Here is a 20,473-nt window from a genome sequence, read left to right on the forward strand (position 1 = left end):
GCCTTTCAGTCTGCAGGACTCATCAGTCTCCTGTTCTGACACATTTATATTTACGTTTTGTCTCGCTACAAGTGAATAACCTCTGTAAACTCTCAAGAAGGTAAAATCATGTTTATGTCTCACATTGGTAGTTTTTAGTATGAGCAAATTTGTTGCTTTTTGCAGCAATCCTCAAAATTCTTGTCTCCCATTTCTCCAGTCCCACACATTGAGCAGATTTTTTTCATATTTTGACAGATTTTCAAAAGGCATACCTACACAGCAGACCCTCACTAGTATTTTGCCTGTTCTAATGACTGTGAAGATAGCAGCGGGGGTTCTTGTATTAACAGCTGTAAATCAAACTGAGCCCACATGAGTGGGAGTGCAAATTAATCTGTCAACACCTTTACTGCCTTTAGATCGGCCCAACGGGAAATTTTAGAGACGTTGCGTTTTCAGAACCACTGCAGTTCTGTGAACGTTTGAACCCTGGAAGCAAACATGAAGAACAGGAACTGGAATAGAGCAGGAAAGCAGAGCCTTGTGGAGCTCCTCAAAGTACGCTGCAAGCTATCTGCGACTTGAGTGTAAGATTTTGCAACATTTTTAATTAACTACTGTAGCTGGAAAGTGAGACAATTGTATATGCATTTTTATATATGCTTATGTATTTAGATCTTATAATTTTCCTCCACAAAAACTGAGAAAACTGGATTGATCACAGAACAACTACTGGGATTTTAATTTACTTGTAGCCTTCAACATATTCCTTTAGTTCTCAAATGATATTTTTAAGTCACATATGTAATATGTAATCATAATACATCCAGTAGGTGTTATAAAAATCAACTTAGGGAGAAAAATTCAGATAAGTGCAAACACAGAGAGAGTAGAAACTGATTGAAATCTTAGAACATAATCTTTATTTCACATATTTTCACATTATTTTAATTGACAAGCGTTCCTTTATTGTTTTAATTTTTTTTTATTTTCATTGCTCTTTCTTCTTTTTTTTGACACAGCTATTCTATGGACAAACAAGGGACGGGGGAACCAAAAGGGTCAAAGGTTCTCGGGTTTTAAGGATTTTCTTTTTTCTTTCAGGACAGAAGCAGGACTTCAGGCATGAAGGACAAATAATCAGATTCACACAAGGTTGAGAAGAAAACCAGAACAGTTAAAACTGAGACACAGACACAACGAGAAGGAGAGTAAAATATAGAGAGAGGAAAAAGGGAGGAGGATAGAGCTGGGAAGAGTGCAGGTTCTTGAGTGTCCAGGTGAGAGAGAGACACAGCTGAGAGAGTGTGTGTGTGTGTGTGTTTTGGTGTTGGAGTGCTCTTTATTGTTTTATTGTTGCTTTCACTCAGTTCCTACATCTGCATCATCCTCGTTTGGTCTTAAAAGTTTGACTTTTTCATCTCTTTCAGTTGCGTGCTTCAGACTATATTATTCTACAGAATTTCTACTTTTTCATCTCTGGTTTTTTACAACAATAATTGTTATCTTTGCAGGCCTGCCTCCTGGGTGTACATGAACTATTCCTACAGTAACAGTGCATGTCTGGCTTATAGATTCTAGGGTTTTCTTTAAAGTATTCCCCTGCATGTGCATTTTCAGGTGTTGCGACTGTGTGCATGTGTGTCTGTGTGTCTGCAAACAGCATCACCTCCCTTCTTTTAAGTCTAGTGCATAATTGATTCATTTCTTTTGCTTAGCTCTTTTGCAATTGTATTTTTCCTGAATTTGAGTGATCGTTCTTTGTACATGGCTCATTCCTTGTTAGTCGTTTGTGTCAGTTTGCGTGGGCATTTTGCGTGCGTTGAGTGTGTGAGTCATTCTCGTCTGTCAGCTGGTTTCACAGGACGCTTGGGTTCCTGAAGTTATGGCCGGCGAAGCGAGCCTGGTCGCCCAGCTCCTCCTCGATCCTGAAAAAAACAGAGGCACAAGTCTGTGTGTTACAATTTTTTTCTATTTTGATGAATGAAAGGGGTCTTTTATGCAAAATTCATATTTTGCATGTTTTTGTACTTCCATTTGGGTCTGTGCTGCTTCTAAAATCAACCTCTGTCCTTAAAAAACCCTCCAAGCCGACTTATGGCAATGAGTGAGTTCATGTTTTTTTGGTGTCTGAAAAATGACCCGTTTCAAAAGACTTCTGAATGTTAAGTCACAATCAGTAGCCACTACCTGTCACCTAACAATCCAAGTGAAGCCCAGCCTGTCACCTTGTCATCTGATTTTACCGCATTATGCACTGTACAATGGCTGCTGGAAAACACGAGTATTTTGAAACCATTTGCTACATTCTTCTTGGTTGTGCAGAAGGTTCTACTTCTGCTTTTCAAAAAAGTGCTTTTAAATAATTGTGCACATGTTTGCAGCCATTTTCACATGTGTGAGTTGTGGGTCATGTCCAGCAACAGTTTATTTGGAGTTAAAGTGACAAGAGGCACTAAAACAGCTCATTCTGAAAGGAGCTTAAAATAGGCAGAACTGAAAAGAATGAAATCTCATTATCTAAGAATGATTTTGTCTGTAAAATTTAATGAATATATTTTGTGTAGCCATAAGCTTATCCTAACCTTTCAAAAATATTCTGATATTTTTATTTTTTAACTTCATTACCAATCAAAAACAGACAATTTAAATACATGATGATAAGGAGACTGAGACTTCATGTCATCAAACATACCTGAGAATCCCAAATTTTTCATTTGCCATCAAACAGGGTAAGACAGTAGAGGTAACCCAAACAGAGTGACAAGAGAATCAAAAAAAAAAAAAAGATGCACCTTAGTTAAGAAAAGTCACAACAAGCTTCTGCAGTCAAAGTTCTGAGAATATCCTTATAATTTAAAGTTCAAGATGCCAAACAATCAAAAAAAATATCCACCATACACTGGGCATAAGTCACATAGTTCCGTCTCTTGTTAATGCTTGAAAAACTGCAAGCATTTGTATTTTTGCTGATAAGTCAAAAAATGCTTTTTTCGGAATATCTTACAACCAACCTGTAAGTGTGTAAAAACTGCTCCTAGTTGCTATGGAGATTTCATGACCCGCACCTTCCCTTACCAGCCCAGCGTTATCTGCCACATTTCCAGTCCCATAACTCCCATTTAGTAATTGCTCTTACTGTGAAAGTTGTCTTGTTTAGGAAACTTTATATTTATTTGTTGTAATTTCCTGGCTCATGATGATCAAGGCAGATCTTGGTTGCCTAAATGACATGTTCTCTTACTGTTGCAGTTATTTGGTGGAAGAAAACTAAATATTGTTTTTTAACGTTTCATGATATTGACATGAGTTTGATTTAGACAAGTCAAACTTTTCACCAGCGTTTTCTTGCTCAACTGCACAGATTAGCATTTCTACCTGGTTAATACCACTCTAAGTCTTTCCAGCCTCCACCTCTCCCATATGCTTCCACAGCAACCCAATGAGATTAAATCGCTGAGCCGATCCCTCCTCCTCCTACTGTCCCTGCTCCTTCCAGCCGCTGACTGGTTCGGATGCATGGGGTGACACCGGCGATGCCGTCGACTGTCACGTCAATTAGCTCGGACTCTAAGTACTAAAATAGAGCAGGCACCTAAGGAGAAGTGGCTCTGCAGAGCTGCTGCTGTGCCTGATTTGATTTAGGCTGAAAGGTGACGTAGAACTGCAGGATTGCTGAAAAAAGTTTAGGCGTAATAGAATAAAAACTGAAAAATGTGTTGAAACTGTTAGCTCTGCATATGGCAACTTTCCATACAATTAATCTATTTTCTCACCCATCTAGAATTATTATTTATATCTTTGTGGGTGAGGTTTGACATCTTCAAAGAAAATAATTATTATATTTTGTTTTCCAATCAAGACACAAAAATTTTGACTTTTTCCAAGAAGGCCATTGGAGAACTGTTATTGTGTGACACTAAGTTCAGTCTCACTGTCAAAGAACATTGACACTAAATGATAACAGCTCAAATTATGGTCAGTAAAGCCTTATGGGACACCTAAAATGTGTGAATGGTAGAGTTGAGCCTCTGCAACCTACTGACCTCATGAGCTGGTTGTATTTAGCAAGTCGCTCAGATCTGCAAGGGGCGCCAGTCTTAATCTGCAATAGAGAAAGAAGTTCGGTAAGTTATGGACAAACCAAAATAATGTGTAAATAAAGTTGGATAAGACCAAATTAAACCTTTGGTGAGTCAGAGACAGAAATTTAAATGCACAGATTGAAAAAGCTGCAGTTTATCAAGTCACAGCACAAACCTGTCGATTTATTACTCTGCTTTGAGTTAGCCTAACAGTGTGTTATCTTGTCAGATTACACAAATACTTTGTTAGAGCAGTGAAGTCCTCACCTGTCCAGTACAGAGTCCTACCACCAGGTCAGCGATAAAGGTGTCCTCTGTCTCCCCTGAGCGATGGCTGACCATCACTCCCCAGCCATTGGCCTGAGCCAGCTTGCATCTGAAAGGAAGAGCCAATAGTTTACATCACAACCTAATTTTCATGGTAATAAATACTGTGGCATCTCAACATTTGAGCAGGTTGTGCTGCTGCGCCCTGCAGCATGTCATTTACTCTCAAAGTAGTGTGCAGGTACTGTTCAAACAAGGGAACATCAGGAGTTACTTGGGACATTCTAGTTAAAAAAAAAAAAAGAAAAAAAGAAACATATTCTGTTTTGCGATCTTAAAAAGAAGCATGAACTTCTACAAAATAAAAAAAGAGAGCTAAGCATAACTTAAGCATTCTTAACATATATTTTACTCCCTCGATATAAATTCTGCAGCATAGGTGCTAAAACCTATAGTGAAACTTTCTTAACTTTCTAAACATAAAGGAATTAAAAATCTGTTGACTTGTATTTCCTTTTCTAAAAGCAAACAAAACAACTCTTACATCAACAAAGACTAAATCCAGTCTTCTATGTTATCAATGTATTGAATATGAAAATCTCTTAACTAAATGTAAAGGTTTGCACTTGACACACATATATTATTTATATGACCCCTGACTTTAGTGCAATTGTTTCACTGTTGAAATATTTCATTGCCTTCATGTAAAATAGTGAGAAATTCAAAGTCTTCAGCACACAAAATCCGTCTTTTCTCTCCCCTCATAACTGCAGTATTGCATATATTACCCTCTTTAATTGGGCGAGTGCATTAATCACATTATGATTCATTTGTAGCCGCAGGTCATCTGACAAGTTAACAACATAAAAATTAAGACGTCCTCTGAAGCTCCAGGCTTCTCAGGATTTCCACTCAGCCAGCTGAGCCATTAAATATATCAGATTAATGATGCAGGGCGATTTTTTTAGGAGATGGAGCCAATACATCACTAATAGTGTCATTGGCTCTGTTTGTCATTTAATCTTCCTCACACCCTCTTCTCTCCTGCTGCTGGACTCAATGATTGATAGTTTTATAAGGCTGAGTGACGTTATGTCAGGCCTCAGATTAATGACACACACAGAGGAAGAGTGCATGCTACTGTGTGAAGGCGGTTAAAATGAAACAAAGAAAACAGCGATCCCACCTTGAGGAATAATTTAAATGAGCAGAAAATAAATGTTTTAATTAAGTTTGTGTTTCTGATTTCTCATTATTATCACAAGATTGGCACTGCTGACGGCGACCTGACTAACTCAGTTTGTTTGCAGGACTGATTGATGAGACGACACAGAAACCTTTATGACTCAACAAGGACGGAGCCTCCATAAGGTGCTTCTGTTTGTTCCTTTTCATTTCACAGAAGAGTGAGTTCAGGTTGCATGTCTCAAATCTATTTGCATACATACTGCATAAAAGTACTCAAATTAAAAGGCAGATCTGGGATCTTTACGATTGCTCTGCAGCAATAAAATGTATATTTATGCTTGACTTTTTACACATTATTACCAACAGACCCACAAATTTGTCCAAATCTGTCTAGTACATTACTTGAAATCTAAATATTGGCTAATTATTGAGTCCTTGAAGCCTTACACAAACTAAAAAGTAACAAATACATACATAACCATGTCCTAATGCAGTGTTTTCCAACCCAGATCCTTAAGACGTAGTCCTGCATGTTTTTGATGTTTCTCTCCTTTTGCACACCTGATTCAGATGACTGCAGTTCAGCAAAAGCCTGCTAATCATCCATTAATTAAACTTGTTTATTTCATTAGAGCAGCTATGACAAGTGCAGCAAACCTGCAAGCATTCAATAAATCAATGGCTAAGAAACATCTGTTTTCATTCTGCACATAAAACAGAGTGTCATGATCTTTAGGTGTTTGGGTTTTGGTTTTCATACACAACATGGTTTTATTCAGTTCATTCATGTGTGTTTTTTTTCTTTTTTGTGTTCTTGTCTGTGCATTTCGGCTTGTCCTCGTGTGTTCGTATTAGACTTTTTCCCTTTTGGTTTGTAGATCCTTCTGTGTCTTGTTCAGCTCTAACTTGGAACAGCTGTTGCCAATCCCCCTGATTAAGCTCACCTGAATCCCATAAATCTCCACCATCACCTCAGTAGATAAGCTCACATGTTTTCATTGTTGGCTCCATCTGCTACATATTGTTGGTCCAGTCTTTGCTTTTATGCCCCCTTTTAAAAGCCGCAATATAAAACACAAAAGTCTTACGAATTAAATACAGTAAATATTTGTAGATTCTGTTACTTTCCTACGAATTGAAGAAAAAGTTACTCTTTGGAGAGTGGAGATATTTCACCACTCTCCACAAAGAAAAACAACAAGAAAACAGTTAAATAATTTTTAAAAAGCAGACGTACGCCTGTATAGCTTCGGTGACGGAGCCGATCTGGTTGACTTTGAGCAGCAGGCAGTTGCAGGCTCGCTCCTCGGCAGCTTTCTCTATCCTTTTTGGGTTGGTCACAGTCAAGTCGTCTCCAACAACCTGAATCCCCACCTGGGCCGTCAGACGGGACCAGGCCTCCCAGTCGTCCTGGTCAAATGGATCCTCGATGGAGACCACTGGGAGGAAACGGGGAGAGATGATTTAGTCTAAGGAAAACAAAAAGGATTTTGTATTTTATTATTTATCAAACAGAAAGCGCTGCACCTGGGTAATTATTGACAAAGCTTTGGTAGATGTCAGCCAGCTCTTCTCCACTGATGTGTCGGGATGAATCCGGAGGGGATTTGAAGTCCAGATCGTACTTCCCCTCACGGTAAAACTCAGAGGCGGCCACGTCCATCCCGACTACGACCTTATCGGTGAAGCCTGCTTTCTCAATGGCAGTCTGCAGCAAGTCCAGGGCTGAGAACCGAATGAGACATTATAAAAACATCAAGACACTAATGCTTAAAAGCAGAATGGCCTTATTTTCAACTACATTTCCATCCTCACCTTCACTGTTCTCCAGGATGTTTGGAGCAAATCCCCCTTCATCTCCAACGTTAATAGCATCCTGGCCATATTTCTCATGAATCACGCCCTTCAGCGTGTGGTAGAGCTCGGATCCTATCCTCAGGGCCTCCCTGAAAACCAAACCACAGGAACAGGAAGATGAAAACATTCTGACAGACAACAAACCAAAATGGATGACAAAAAGCAAAGCGCATTTCTTACTTGAAAGACTCGGCCCCAACAGGCAGAACCATGAACTCCTGCATGGCAAGTTTGTTTCCTGCATGAGATCCTCCATTTATCACATTAAAGGCCTGACAGGACAAAGGACAAAATGGCTTTTAAAATCAAGTTAAATGAACATTGTAAGTTGAAATACTTTCATCCGACTGTTGTAGACACTGCATAGTGTGATTGAGACCTACAGGAACCGGCAGCACAAGCTCGGTGTTTCCAGCTAAGTCGGCTATGTGGCGGTACAAAGGGACGTCCTTCTCTGCTGCACCGGCTTTACAGATGGCGAGGGATACTCCCAAAATGGCATTGGCTCCAAACTTAGCTGTTTGACAAGCCAGGTGATTGGAAAAGACAGGAGTAAATATCAAAACGTCTTGCAAAACTTTACTTTTGAAAGAATAACAATGTTAAGTTTCCATCTTCTTTTCACTTTTAATACGTCATATATTATCAGATATTTCAGGCATAAGAACTTTTGCTAATTTATATTTTTAGGCTTTTATGTTGTTTTGACATTGGAACAGATTTTTGTTTTGGGGGAGCACAAAAGGTTTTATGTTTTAAAAATATGGCACAAAATGGAATATTTAGTATTGAGGATGTGAGTTAGCAGTTCAGATTAACAGCTGCTAACGGTTAAGTCAGCTACTAATGAGAAAATTTAGTTTTATTTGTTATTATGTGTCTTTTATTATACAACTGTTCTGTAGAAGTTGACAAAACAAGGCTTGGGATTTGAACGTGAATTTTTTCTGAATAAAATTGATTTGGTTTAAAGTTTAAAAACTGAAAGTTAATGTCTATTCGCTGTTTCTATGAATCGTAACTGACTAACAAGACAATGGTGCTTGAATTTATATTTTAAAAAGCATAAATATGTTTGCTTACATTTTTGTAGCTTAGGATATAATAAAGGCAAAGTAATCAGAAATATAATTATTTATCCGGTAAAGTTAGCTTTTGGTATTTATTGCTATCGTAGAACCTAAATAAGCTAAATCCTTCGCTGTCATTCTCTGCCAATTATTTCCCACTGATTAATTTTGTCAGGTTTATTGTACCTACTAATATTAATTTCTTCCTACAGCCCATTTTCATGGCTGTTGGCTGTGCTTCCAGAAATGATTACTTGTCCTGTTAGGAAGATGAAATTAATCCAGAGTGCATTTATTCATCAAACATGTGAGTTGGTGTTCTCCGAGCCAAAGCAATCTATTTTGTCTTGTTACCGTCTGTATTTATGCAGTTTATTGCTCTGCAAAGGACTCTGTGACAAATGAGCCTTTGGTGCAAACAGTTTTTAAAATATGTGCGAGCTGCTGAACACGAGAGAGTTCCAGCTGGCTGGTACTGGCTGATGGTGTGGTATAAGTCATCCTGTCGTGTTTTGACTCACATTTGTTTTCTGTGCCATCCATTTCAATCATCGTGTTGTCCAACTGCTCCTGCTCCACCACACTGATGCCCTGCAGACAGCAAAGGAAACTTTGTCAACAAAACTGCATCTCAAAGTTATAGACTTTACAAGCCACTCTCTTTGCACAGTTGTTGCTTAAATTAGTTCAATTTTTTTTTAGGTAATTCAGACCTTTATGTGGGATTTAAACCGAAACTGCCTTAATCTGTTAAAAATCACCTATTTGTTTTTTTTTTTTAAATTACTTTTTATTCTTAACTTGGCTGAATTGTTAAACTTTTGACTTGTTTGTACTTTTTTCATATTGTAAATATTTCCAATACTGGACTGCATCCAAATGGGCATGAATTTGATATGTTTGTGTTTTTGCAAAAAATTGGAAGTAGTATTACGTTTTTAAGTTAATGTTATGTAAATGCATTAAATTTACTTCACTTAGTAATGAAGCAGGTTAATAGCCTAACGCTTTGTAACAATGAGGAAATAGAACAAGTTTTTATGTGAGGGAAATTATTCATTTTGCATTACTTCTGGTATCAAAAATGTACCGAAATTACAATTCCTCTAACTCTAATGATATCATTATCTTCAGTTTTGCAGCAGTTGCCATTCTTTACTGTCACTGTTCTCCCATTCTTACTCTCTTCACTCAGTTCATCCAGTTGTCTCCAATGTAAGACCCATACATTTTCAATCATTACCTCCTCAAAAGTTTAAATGTTCTTCAAAGAGGGAAATATTACATTTCCAAAAACTCTCTTTGACATACCCATAATTTCTAAGAAATGTGTCAATTGCCTTCACATTGGATCACATGTTTCTACATTTGAACCTTGAGAGCTTTAGGTTCGCTGTGAATGAATATTATTTCTACTGAGTATAAAAATGTTTTGATGGCTTACAGAGGCTATGAGGGCTGGCGCCAGAGTATCATTGATGTGTCCAACTGCCTTCAAAACACCTACAGCACAAAATGGAGAAAAAAAGAGTTTTACAGAATAATAATAAGGGAAAATCAAGAAATTAATGTTGGGATAAACAAAGTGGAACACAGACACTTCACATCAGTTTAAAGCCAATTTTTGTGATGAACCCAAAGCAGAAGAATCTTGAAATTATCTTGCTCAGTCAAACACAAAACAACGATTTTCTGAAGACAATTCAAACCGAAAAAGTGTCGTTTTTTTTTTGTTTTTGTTTTTTTTGTTTTTTGTTGTTTTTTTAGATATGATATGGACAAATACTACTTTTTATTTTCTAGTAAAGTCACTAGAACTAAATTTTTTAAATGATTGGAGACTTTATGGAGACTGTGGAAAGACAAAAAATGCATTTATAAAACTTCAATTAAAGTGTAGAATTAATTAAGCAATAATTTTCATTGTATGAAAGAAAATAACTTTGACTAAAACAATTATCACAATGCTCTATTTACATCAACATTAAATACTCATATAGTTTTCTTCCAATGATGTAAAAAGACAGAATTCAAAATTCCAACACATATGAGATACAAGGTTGCAAACTTAAATTTTATAAATATTTTTGTTACTTTTTTACTACTTTTATCCCTAACCTGCATTCCAAATTCATAGAATAACAAAAAAAAAAGGTTTTCAAGCTTTCTCTGCTGAAGCTTTACGAATTTCTTAAATCTGAATGTTGAATTACTTTATGCAGCTCTGAGTTTTTGTTGACAGTAATTAAATATAGATGCCCAGCTGATTTGTCTTATTACCTTTTCCCTTGAAACGGCTTTTATCGCCATCTCGGAGCTCCAGAGCCTCGTAGATCCCTGTGGAAGCCCCACTGGGCACTGCAGCCCTGAATAGACCTGAGAAACAGATGAAAAAAATGGCTTTAAAATGATTAAATGTCATGGAAAATGCTCAAATCAATAGGCATATCAGACAGAAAATAAATATTCGGTACAGCCTCTCCTCTGAATACCCATAATCTTGAGAATGTCCTTGTATCTTTTCCCAAACTTCTATTTCAAGCATTTATTGATATTTTATTTTAGTCACTATGTCATAGTTGAATTGATTATGCTGTTGGCAACTAAATCATAGATACATTTTTTTCATTTTGTTTCTCGAAGTCAAAGAACCTTTTTCTGTGCGAAGATCCACTTCCACAGTGGGGTTTCCCCTGGAGTCCAGGATCTCCCTGGCAACGATGCTGACGATCGACATCCTGAGGGTCAAACAGAGTAAAAGAGACTGACTGACGTTATCAGTCATAAACGGACTGTAAATCAAGACAGTAAAAATTATTTCAAATGAATGCAAACAAGTAAAAACTGCAGCTGTAAAAGAAAGTTGTGGCGTTTTGACCACATGCATGAGGCAGATCAGATACTGAAACATTAGTGTGATAAATCAAGAAAGACTGATCTTCTTTGTCAAGCTATGTTTTGACGTTTGAGTAGAATTATCTATGTATTTATTTATTTAATATTTTGTTTCTGTAATAAGTCAACGGATTTGTTTTGTGTGTTTAGGAAATGTAACAGATTACGACCACATGAATTTACAGCTTGAAGTTTTTTTTATTTAAAAGCAAATGAATTTGGTACATGAACTGAATGTCTGTGAGAATTCAATATAGCAATGTCCTACATCGAATCAATAATACATTTAACAGTAACTGCAGTTAAAAATATGCATCATAAAAGCATCTACATTGTTTTTAGTGATATGTTATCCTTACAATGGTCTGCATAATTTCAAGAAACACAGAACACGACATACAGTATCTTTACGTTTATGCTGAACCTGTTTACTTCTTCAGCTTTTTGCATCCCAGGAGAGAGATCTCGGAAACTCTTGCAGCACAAATGCATTCTAGATGCATCATGTGGTGCCAGTCTACACCCTTGGAAAAACAGCTCAGCCACTAGAGCTTTCACCTAAATAGGTCACAGCATCAGTGCACATCTCTCTCAAAAATCCAACAAAATCTTCATGCAAGACTTGCAATATAGTGCAATGCAATACAATTTAAAGCCAGACCATTCATCAGTGTTTGCTGTTTATGCACATTTTATCCAAGACTTTTCTTGATTTAGATCTTTAATGCACTTAGCCAGTTCTGTTTGCTGCAGAGAAGGTTTATTTTTAGCAACGTGACACCAAAGCTCAGCATAGTAAATGAAAAAGATTTTACTGTAAATATTTTTCAGAAGAGAAGATAGTTTAAAAAATAGAAAGAAAAAGAAATCAAAGGACAAAACTTGATGATGTTAGCTAGCTAATGTAGCTTTCTTGGAGCGACAGGACAATGACAGAAAGTTGTGTCATTGAGTACAATCCAAGATGGCTGTCTTGGATTGCACAAAATAGAGCAAGTTGCAGAAAAACAGTGCAAGCAAAATTGTACAATCTACTTGTGCACATGTTGTTCTACCATTTGAATCCTTAAAATGAAGAGAAATATTTCTTCTATTGCTTCTAGGCTGCGACAGCATTACTAGATCAGAGCGCTAACTTCTGAGTCAAATCGAACATAACAGTTTTTTTTCTATTGAGAGATGAGAGAGAACACTTGAGAAAATTGAAGAAGTTAGATTGACCTCCTAGCTGGCCTTTTCTTTCTCTGCTTTCGTCCAGAATCACTTCTTGTCACTTTACCTACAATTCTAACATTCACTTTAAAGTACAACATGAAAGGAGCAGCTTCTGTGTGACAGACCGAACTGCCTTACATATCAGGATAAAAAATGCATTAATTCTCTTTGATGATGCTTTTTAATTTTTTTTGTACTGCCATGAAATTCTTAGCCTACAAAAACCTGCTACATTAATGGAACCTGTACCTTCAATGCCATTTCTCTTTGATTATCTGTGCTCTCCTCCGTGGGTGTTTGCCCATTGATATTCCAAACACGTAGAACTGTAACTGCGGCAATATGTCAAAAAAGTCCTTTTATGCTGCTCTTGTCCCTCTTTGCTGTATGAATGCTTTATCGATCTGTGAGCTAAATTTGGCTGGTAGCTTGCAGAAGCCTGGCACCGAAGCTGTACTTTTCAATTGCACCGACAGAAAGATGGAGAATCAAAAACATGGTCCAATCCTTTTCTCTTCTCACTCATACGTCTTCTCATTTTGGCCAAACAATCAAATATTTGACCATAAAATATTCCTGACACTTTCCATGTGGTCAACTAAATATTTAAGTTTATCCTAAAAGTGTCCATTTGCTGGCTTGGGTTCTCTCTGGACATACTAGCTAATTTCCTTTCATCAAAATAAGTTTGGATCAAATGGCAGAAACTTGGACACGATGTAATGAGATGCAATTTTTTCATAACTGACAATTAAAAGCAAACTCCCGACCTTAACTCTTCAAATAGCACAAATATATGCTCAAAATAAACTCTAATTTGGTTCATATTATCAATATCTTAATGTAGCAATTTGGAATCTTGCTTTAGTTTTTTTAATCTTTTATGACTTAATATACTTGTATTTTTATGATCAAATAGGCAATTTTTAGAATACTTTTTGGATCACCTGAAAAATATTAAAGCATTTTTTTAACTTGTACATTTTTGCATGAGCCAAATCTAGAATTTATGTTTTGAAGCACATCGTTATTTTCCTTTAACAGCTTAAATTCAAGCAAAAAACTTCCTGATAATATTAAAATCTATTTAATGTGATTGTATTGCTCATTCCTACTTATTTCACATATAAAAACTTTCTCTGGTAACATAAATTTGTTCACCCTAACAAAGTGCCTCTTGCCCTCTCAACTATCCACTTTATTGAAGTCTTTAAAGCACTTAAATAAATGTAACTCCAGTTTTAAAATCTCTTCTAAAGCTTTCTGCTGACGGTTAAGTGCAAATTCTTTCTCATTCACCTACTGTAAGTCACAGCGCTTGAACAGGTCAGGGAAATGAGTGAAAAGTGTAAATGGTGCTCAGCTGAAGAAAAAGGCAGAGAAGGTGCCTTCAGAATCCGCTTGGTCAGGAGTGAAAGTAATTGATGTGTGGGTGGATTTTCTCTACAGGCAATCATTAATTTTATGGATACTGGTTCTCTGTTCGTTTTCGGTGATCCTCTGAGGCCCCACCCTGCCGTATTGCAGAGTCTTCCCAAACAGTTCCACCTAAGGGTGGAGCAGCACTGCATGAGATATCAACAAAGAGATTTTGCATTTCCTAATAAATGATCTGCTTGATTAATAACTTTCAGATGGCGATATACACCAAGAAAACCAAAGGCTCAGCTGAACAACTTTCATATATTTAAATTGTGCAAAAACTGCTCATAAGTGTGTTTTCATCTTGTTTACTTACATTTATTACCTCTTCTTCTGCATGCAATTTAAATATAACATGCATCTAAATGAAGTTTAAACTCTACGCTCTGAAGAATGCATAATTCCACTGGTACTGAGTCAGTCATGCATACATTAACATTTCTGACATCCTGCTGCAATTTGCACCATCTAATATACATGAACACATGTTCTCTCCTCCTAATCTGTCATCATTCTCAATGAGGTTATTGCCTAATCAATCTTATCTCAGTCTTTTTTCCATCCTTCTTTCTTTCTCCTTTTTTTCCACATCCCCCCTGTGTCTCTCACTCTTTGCTGTTTGTACACGTTGCTGTGTGTTACGTAAGCTCTACAGCAGCAGCAGCAGCAGCAGAGAGGGAGGGAGGACACTCACGAACGCATCAAACCACACCTAACAGAGACTGCAGTGCTCAGCAGAAAAGATACCAGCACTGATCGGATGGAGAAAAAACTCCATATAGCCCAACACAAGTGGGTGAAGCAGGGATGGAGTGATACGGAGGTGATTAGTTCAAATAAATCAGGGGAGGATAGGAATAGCAACAATATCTATCTGCAAGGAAGACTTAGTAAAAGAGGCAAAGATATTGTAGACATGGTTAAAATAATACTACTAGTATCAATTACAACAACAATAAAAAGAACAATGTAATTATGTTTCAATTGACAGCAAAGATGCAGGTAGTTCACACCAAACTCTGACCCCACCTCCTGAATTTCACAGTAAAAACAAAGATTTAAGATCTTCTTTCGATCTGTTACAGTCTGGTGTTTGCTTAAGCCTCTGTTTCAGACATCAGTCACCTCTGATGTCTGCAAGATATTTTTCGGCACACAAGTGCCACAAATAAGAGATTTCTTAATTTGTTTGACCAATTTTTTGAACCCCAAAGATGGTTTGGATTAAATCAGATTTTGACATAAGACTAAGATCCAATCTTGCAGTACAATCCAATCTGAACTGTATAGCAGTACAGTCAAATTAGGTTCCTCATGTAATGTTGATACATAAAGGTACATCTAACGAAGCCCAGCCAATTGCATCAAGTGACCAACTTTGCAGCAATTGCTTGTTACCTCCGAGCAAGCAAGTGGCGACAACTCTGTTTTATTAACATTAAACAACCTCTAGACAAACCAGGCTCAGTACTGTGTGAGCATTCAGCTGACATGAGCAACTGGCTGTTGAAATGATGAATGTGCTCAAGGATATTAATTAAATAGTCATAATTTGTTAGATTTTACCAAATCTGTATCATAAGAGGGTTTATTTTTTGGTTCATTTCTAATAGAGTAATAATCTCCATTCATCTTTTTCCAAACATCTTTTGTTTCACTTTAAAAGATAAAATATTGTGCAGTATTGTTAAAAGCCAGCAAAGAAAATTATTGGGTATTTTGCTATGTATTTAAAAAGAGCGACAGGGTTCAGACATCTCAGCCCCACAGCTATTCAATTTATTCAAGTCTTTTAAGATGTTCAGATTAACAGCTGGTTAATATTAACTGGAACAATTTAATAAAGAGTAATGCAATAAAACACAAGTGGAGAACGCATGAAGACCATTTGATCAAATAAAACAAACGCAAAGCTATGCTGAATTCTTGATTGGTTCACATTTTATTACACCACTTCCTACTTAAATGTTTTATGTTTTGTGGTTTCTTCCAGAAAGAATGCAGAACATCTAGCTTTTCAATTCAAAATAGTAATTAATCAATGTTGCACTTGTCAAGACCAGGAGCATGTGGGAAATAAGACAGCTAAAATAAAAAATTTGGATGCAGGGGATTAAAAAAATCAGCAGGAAATGAGCGCTGAAACATGGCTTTGTCAAAACGAAAGGAAGAGTTTCCCTGGGAATGGGAATGGCCAGCAGGAAGGAGAGAGGGAGGGAGGGAATGACGAAGGACGAAATAGAGAGGAAGAGGAAATGAGCCAGAGTGAGGCAGAAATGGAAGGATCACAAGAAGAGCATGGATAAATAATTAAATGACCATATATGGCTGGGGAAGAGTGGAGAGATGGAGGAATGTAGAGAGGGAGAGGAGAAGAAAATGGGCAACAGAACTGTGGCATATGGCACATGAACACGCACACACATGCACAAACACACAACTATGTACGTATATATATTGACATAAATAGATGTAAGGGGTTTTATTTATACTACTAAATACTATAATTAGTACTATTTCTATCTCTGACTGTCACAAATGAAGATAAACATGAAGACTGGCTAAGGAAAATAATCATCTGTATTCATCGTTTTAAGACTTATTATGGTCACCAGAATGTCACTAATGATTCAATTAAACTATTTTTAACATGATTATTGTCCTAGCTGAGTAAATTAACATTAATCATAGGTTCTACTTTCTTACATGATTTCTACTTGATAAAGTCTAAATTTAGAATATATTTTCTGTTCATTATTACCATTTAATGAAGCGGTTTTACACAGACTGTTTTCCAGATGTGTCAATAACTATGAACAGGTCTCTACCTGCTTTTTACAAAACAGTTCGGTCATCAGCAAAAGGTAAAAATATAAATTTCTCAAACACGATGCCAGTAATGCTTGTTTTCATCCAACAAATTTATGTCACTGAGGACTAATTTGTTGAAATAAAAAAACAGATGGTGCATCTCTGCAACCAGCTGCGATTTAGCTGTGGATAGAGAAGAGGGAAAGCCCAAATCATATCAGTAAACTAACTGCAGTCATGTGGAAATAACATAGAAGAACCAGAGAAACATGATAAAAATCTACAATTTTTCATGCTACATGACTGAAGAAACAGTTGTTTACTACGGTTAGCTATTATAGAGCTAAACTTTCCAGATGTCATCCAGATCAGTGTGCATTAGCTAAGCATTTTCAAAATGGTTTGTATATTGAACAGCAGGCCATAATTTTGATGTATAACATTAGAAAAATGTACTGAACCCACAGACCATTGTTGACATAGTTTATATGTCTGACTGCCTTGAAAACAAGATCACACATTTTACTAGCTCCCAAGCTGGATCAAAGTAAAGGAATAGTTCACTGTTTTTTAAAACATCTGATCATGTCTGCTCAGATCTATAATCTACACAATGACCAAACTTGAATAACAGATAATTCTGCACCAACTTGCGCTGATGTTTTCCCCCTTCTGATTATTGATGCTTTAAAATACGGTTTTGACTGAAACACTTTTCTGCATTTGTGAAATAAAAAATCAAATACATGCAGTCATATTTTTCTCAAACATATTCCTAGAGTCCATATCTACATACTTTACAGGGAAAGTTACCAGATTTCCTATGATTCTGCTTTTTAAATTGTACTCTCAAAGGTAATAGTAAAACTAGTAGTACTTAAAATATTGTATTTATTAAAATATAAAGTTATAAAAAACAAACATAACCCAGTGTGAAAAAGATTCAAGTGCTTATGATAAGTAGCAACAAGGTTTTTTTCTTCTACTCTTCTTTTTAGCCACATAGGAGGATCTTAAAGGTATTGAATCCACAGCAAATTTACTGAACTTTGACTAGGTCACTCTAAAATCTTAATTTTAATTAATATAGAGAAATTTTCCTTCAAGATTTTCTGCTCAAGAGCAAAATTTATCATTAAATGGGCCCACTAGTGTTTCTCTAGCTTTTAGTGTATATGTCTAGATATATTTTTCCTTATCACACTAAAAATATCGCAAACTCACATTGTAACCATCTAATGTTCATTTGTCTTTTTGGGTTTGGCTACCTTTTCCAAAATCAGGCATGTTGTCATAAACATATTAACCAAGTAACTTTTGGTAGCTTTTCCTGAATCTATTGATGATCTATAGGAAGTGTTTCAATACAACCAAGCATATTTCTCTGAGACTCAGACATGCCTATACTCTCATGTATTCCTGCCCCATCTTCAAACACAATTAGAAACCAGAGACCTGGGCATTATTGACTGCAGGATCCCATCTCATTCACACACACACACACACACACACACACACACACACACACACACACACACACACACACACACACACACACACACACACTGCAGGCAAGAATCACATGAGCAAACACCAGCCATTTTCCAAAAAGTCAGAGGATATTCAGGTCAGTCTTCCTGTGAGCTACATTACCACCTTCTAACACACACATACACACATGAATGCATTAGTCCTCACACACTTTATTTCTGCTGCCACAACACTCATAAACAAATCATCCCTCTTCAACCACAAGGACACACATTAACACCAAAAAACTGCATACCACATAAACACACATACACACATTTCTGTGCGGCTTACATGAAAAGAGAACATCTGAACACACACTTGACAGCAAAATGCATAGTAGCGCAAAAATGCACACACACTTATTGTTTTCTTCTTCCTTTCTCTCCTATCAGACACATTCAAGCATACTGAGAGCTCAAACTGACACACAGACACACACTGTGCACGTACGTGGAGGCTCACACATGTACACTCTCATGTCTCTCTCTGCACCCACAAAATTCACTTGACAGCCATTTTCCAAACATGCATGAAGCTGCAACACACACACAGACACGCAGTGACACCTCAAATATCTCACAACACACACACACGCATGCATTTCTTTGAATTATGTCTGCTTTACGCAGCATGAAGCCCACATCAAAACTAAAAAGGAATAAATAGCGATGGAGAATGACAAAACCCAATAGAGCAGAGGATGAGAAAAAAACAGCGAAAATCCTGCCTTTACCTGCCACCCGTGAGTGTGTGAGTGTGTGTGTGTGTTCTGCCTTGCACGGCAATGGAGAAAATACTGGAGAGGCTGAGCGATGAGAGAGAGAGAGAGGAGGAAAACAGGAGGGGAGGAGGAGGGGGTGAGATGTGTGACAGAGGGGGGGGAGGGGAGATGACTCAGAAGGGAGATGGAGAGAAGAAGATGAGTGTTAATTAAAAAAGGAGAAGATGGACCAAGGGTTTGGATGAAGGGATAAGGACAGGGTGCAGAGGCTCGATGTCCGACAGTGGTGGTAAAAATAGATGATGGGTGGACAGCTTCTTGTCTCCCAGTGTCTCAGTGTCTTTCTCTACTGCTGTAGTGGGGTTCAGTCTGTATACATGCGGTTATATAATCCATCTTCTCCACCATGCTCAGACATGATGATCCTCTGTATGAATACGTTTCTGCTGCCCTGAGAATGAATTAGAGAAATTTTACTTCCTATTGTGAAGGGAAGGGAAGGTTTGCCTTAAGGTGAAGGTCAGAGTAAAGGTTGATTTTTCAGTGTCGCTGCATCAACTCCAAAATCATAAAAAAACAACATCTCCTCTCCTTGTGTTGGTGGATGCGCAGCTGCAACCTTTTATTTATAAAACTAACCCATTTTTCATCCAGGTGGTCACAGTGTGAGAGCTCAAAAATATGGGAGAAACAAGATGCAAATATGCAAATTTTTTATCATTGTGATTTTAAGAGTGAATATATCTTCCTCTTCTGGAATAAAATAATAAATACAGTTATTTACATCACTGTATGGTTTTATTAAGCCATCCAGAAGTCTTACTTTGCGTTTCTCATAATTAGGTGAATGCTTCACAGTAATTTAATGTTTCTTTTGCAAAAAATATAATCCAGAACCCACTTTCAGTACTTTGCGTCTCTAAACTTAAATAACAGGTGGAAGGCTTGAACTACTGCATGCTAGATACAGCTACAATGCATATATTTACAAGTTATAAGTCTATGCAAAAAATAACATGTTTATTCATCTTTTAGTATTTGTTTTCATTCCTTTTTGATTATGAACCCAGAATAATCTCTAAGCTCATCTGAGAACATCCCAGGAAAAATACCTTCTTTCACTTTCATGCAACGCCGGCTTTCAAAGCCAGCCCAATGCATTAGCAAACATAGCTCCTCCTAAAAATAAACCTCAGGCCAGATGGCAGCCTCCAGAAGTTGTGGACTCTATAAAGAATGTGTCAGTATTTAAATATGACTGAACTGTTTATGGATTTCAAACTTGAAATTGTTTAGAATAATAAAATGTAATATATATGGAAAGAACTGATCCGCATACACAGCTGCATACATATGAAACTCTGCACCAGACTTTTGGGAAGACCTTCATTTTGATGTGACACTGAGCTAAAATGACTGCCAGGCGA

At 37.0% G+C, this 20,473-nt stretch overlaps 1 protein-coding gene across 1 annotated transcript; it reads right to left on the bottom strand.

Moving 5' to 3' along the window:
- Positions 1 to 882: 882 nt before the first annotated feature.
- On the bottom strand, positions 883 to 19,102 carry LOC106919922 (gamma-enolase). The gene is made up of 13 exons (XM_014990585.2): positions 19,059 to 19,102; positions 11,102 to 11,187; positions 10,730 to 10,825; positions 9,894 to 9,952; positions 8,971 to 9,040; positions 7,763 to 7,896; positions 7,560 to 7,651; positions 7,338 to 7,468; positions 7,050 to 7,247; positions 6,760 to 6,961; positions 4,335 to 4,443; positions 4,029 to 4,087; positions 883 to 1,910 (listed from the first exon to the last, which is right to left on the bottom strand). The coding sequence occupies exons 2-13, from the start codon at positions 11,184 to 11,186 to the stop codon at positions 1,841 to 1,843; spliced, it is 1,305 nt and encodes a 434-aa protein (XP_014846071.1). The 5' UTR covers position 11,187; positions 19,059 to 19,102; the 3' UTR covers positions 883 to 1,840.
- Between the last annotated feature and the right edge of the window lie 1,371 nt (positions 19,103 to 20,473).

This window comes from Poecilia mexicana, unplaced genomic scaffold (assembly GCF_051168715.1).
Source record: "Poecilia mexicana isolate PSO_F unplaced genomic scaffold, ASM5116871v1 scaffold_11, whole genome shotgun sequence".
NCBI classification, from domain to species: domain Eukaryota; kingdom Metazoa; phylum Chordata; class Actinopteri; order Cyprinodontiformes; family Poeciliidae; genus Poecilia; species Poecilia mexicana.

Coding starts and splice junctions, on each gene's coding strand:
- LOC106919922 (XM_014990585.2), bottom strand. CDS start 11,186: ATGTCGATCGTCAGCATCGTTGCCAGGGAGATCCTGGACTCCAGGGGA. Junction 9,041..9,893: donor CGCCAGCCCTCATAGCCTCT/GTAAGCCATCAA, acceptor TGCTGTCTGCAG/GGCATCAGTGTGGTGGAGCA. Junction 7,652..7,762: donor AGCTTGTGCTGCCGGTTCCT/GTAGGTCTCAAT, acceptor TTGTCCTGTCAG/GCCTTTAATGTGATAAATGG.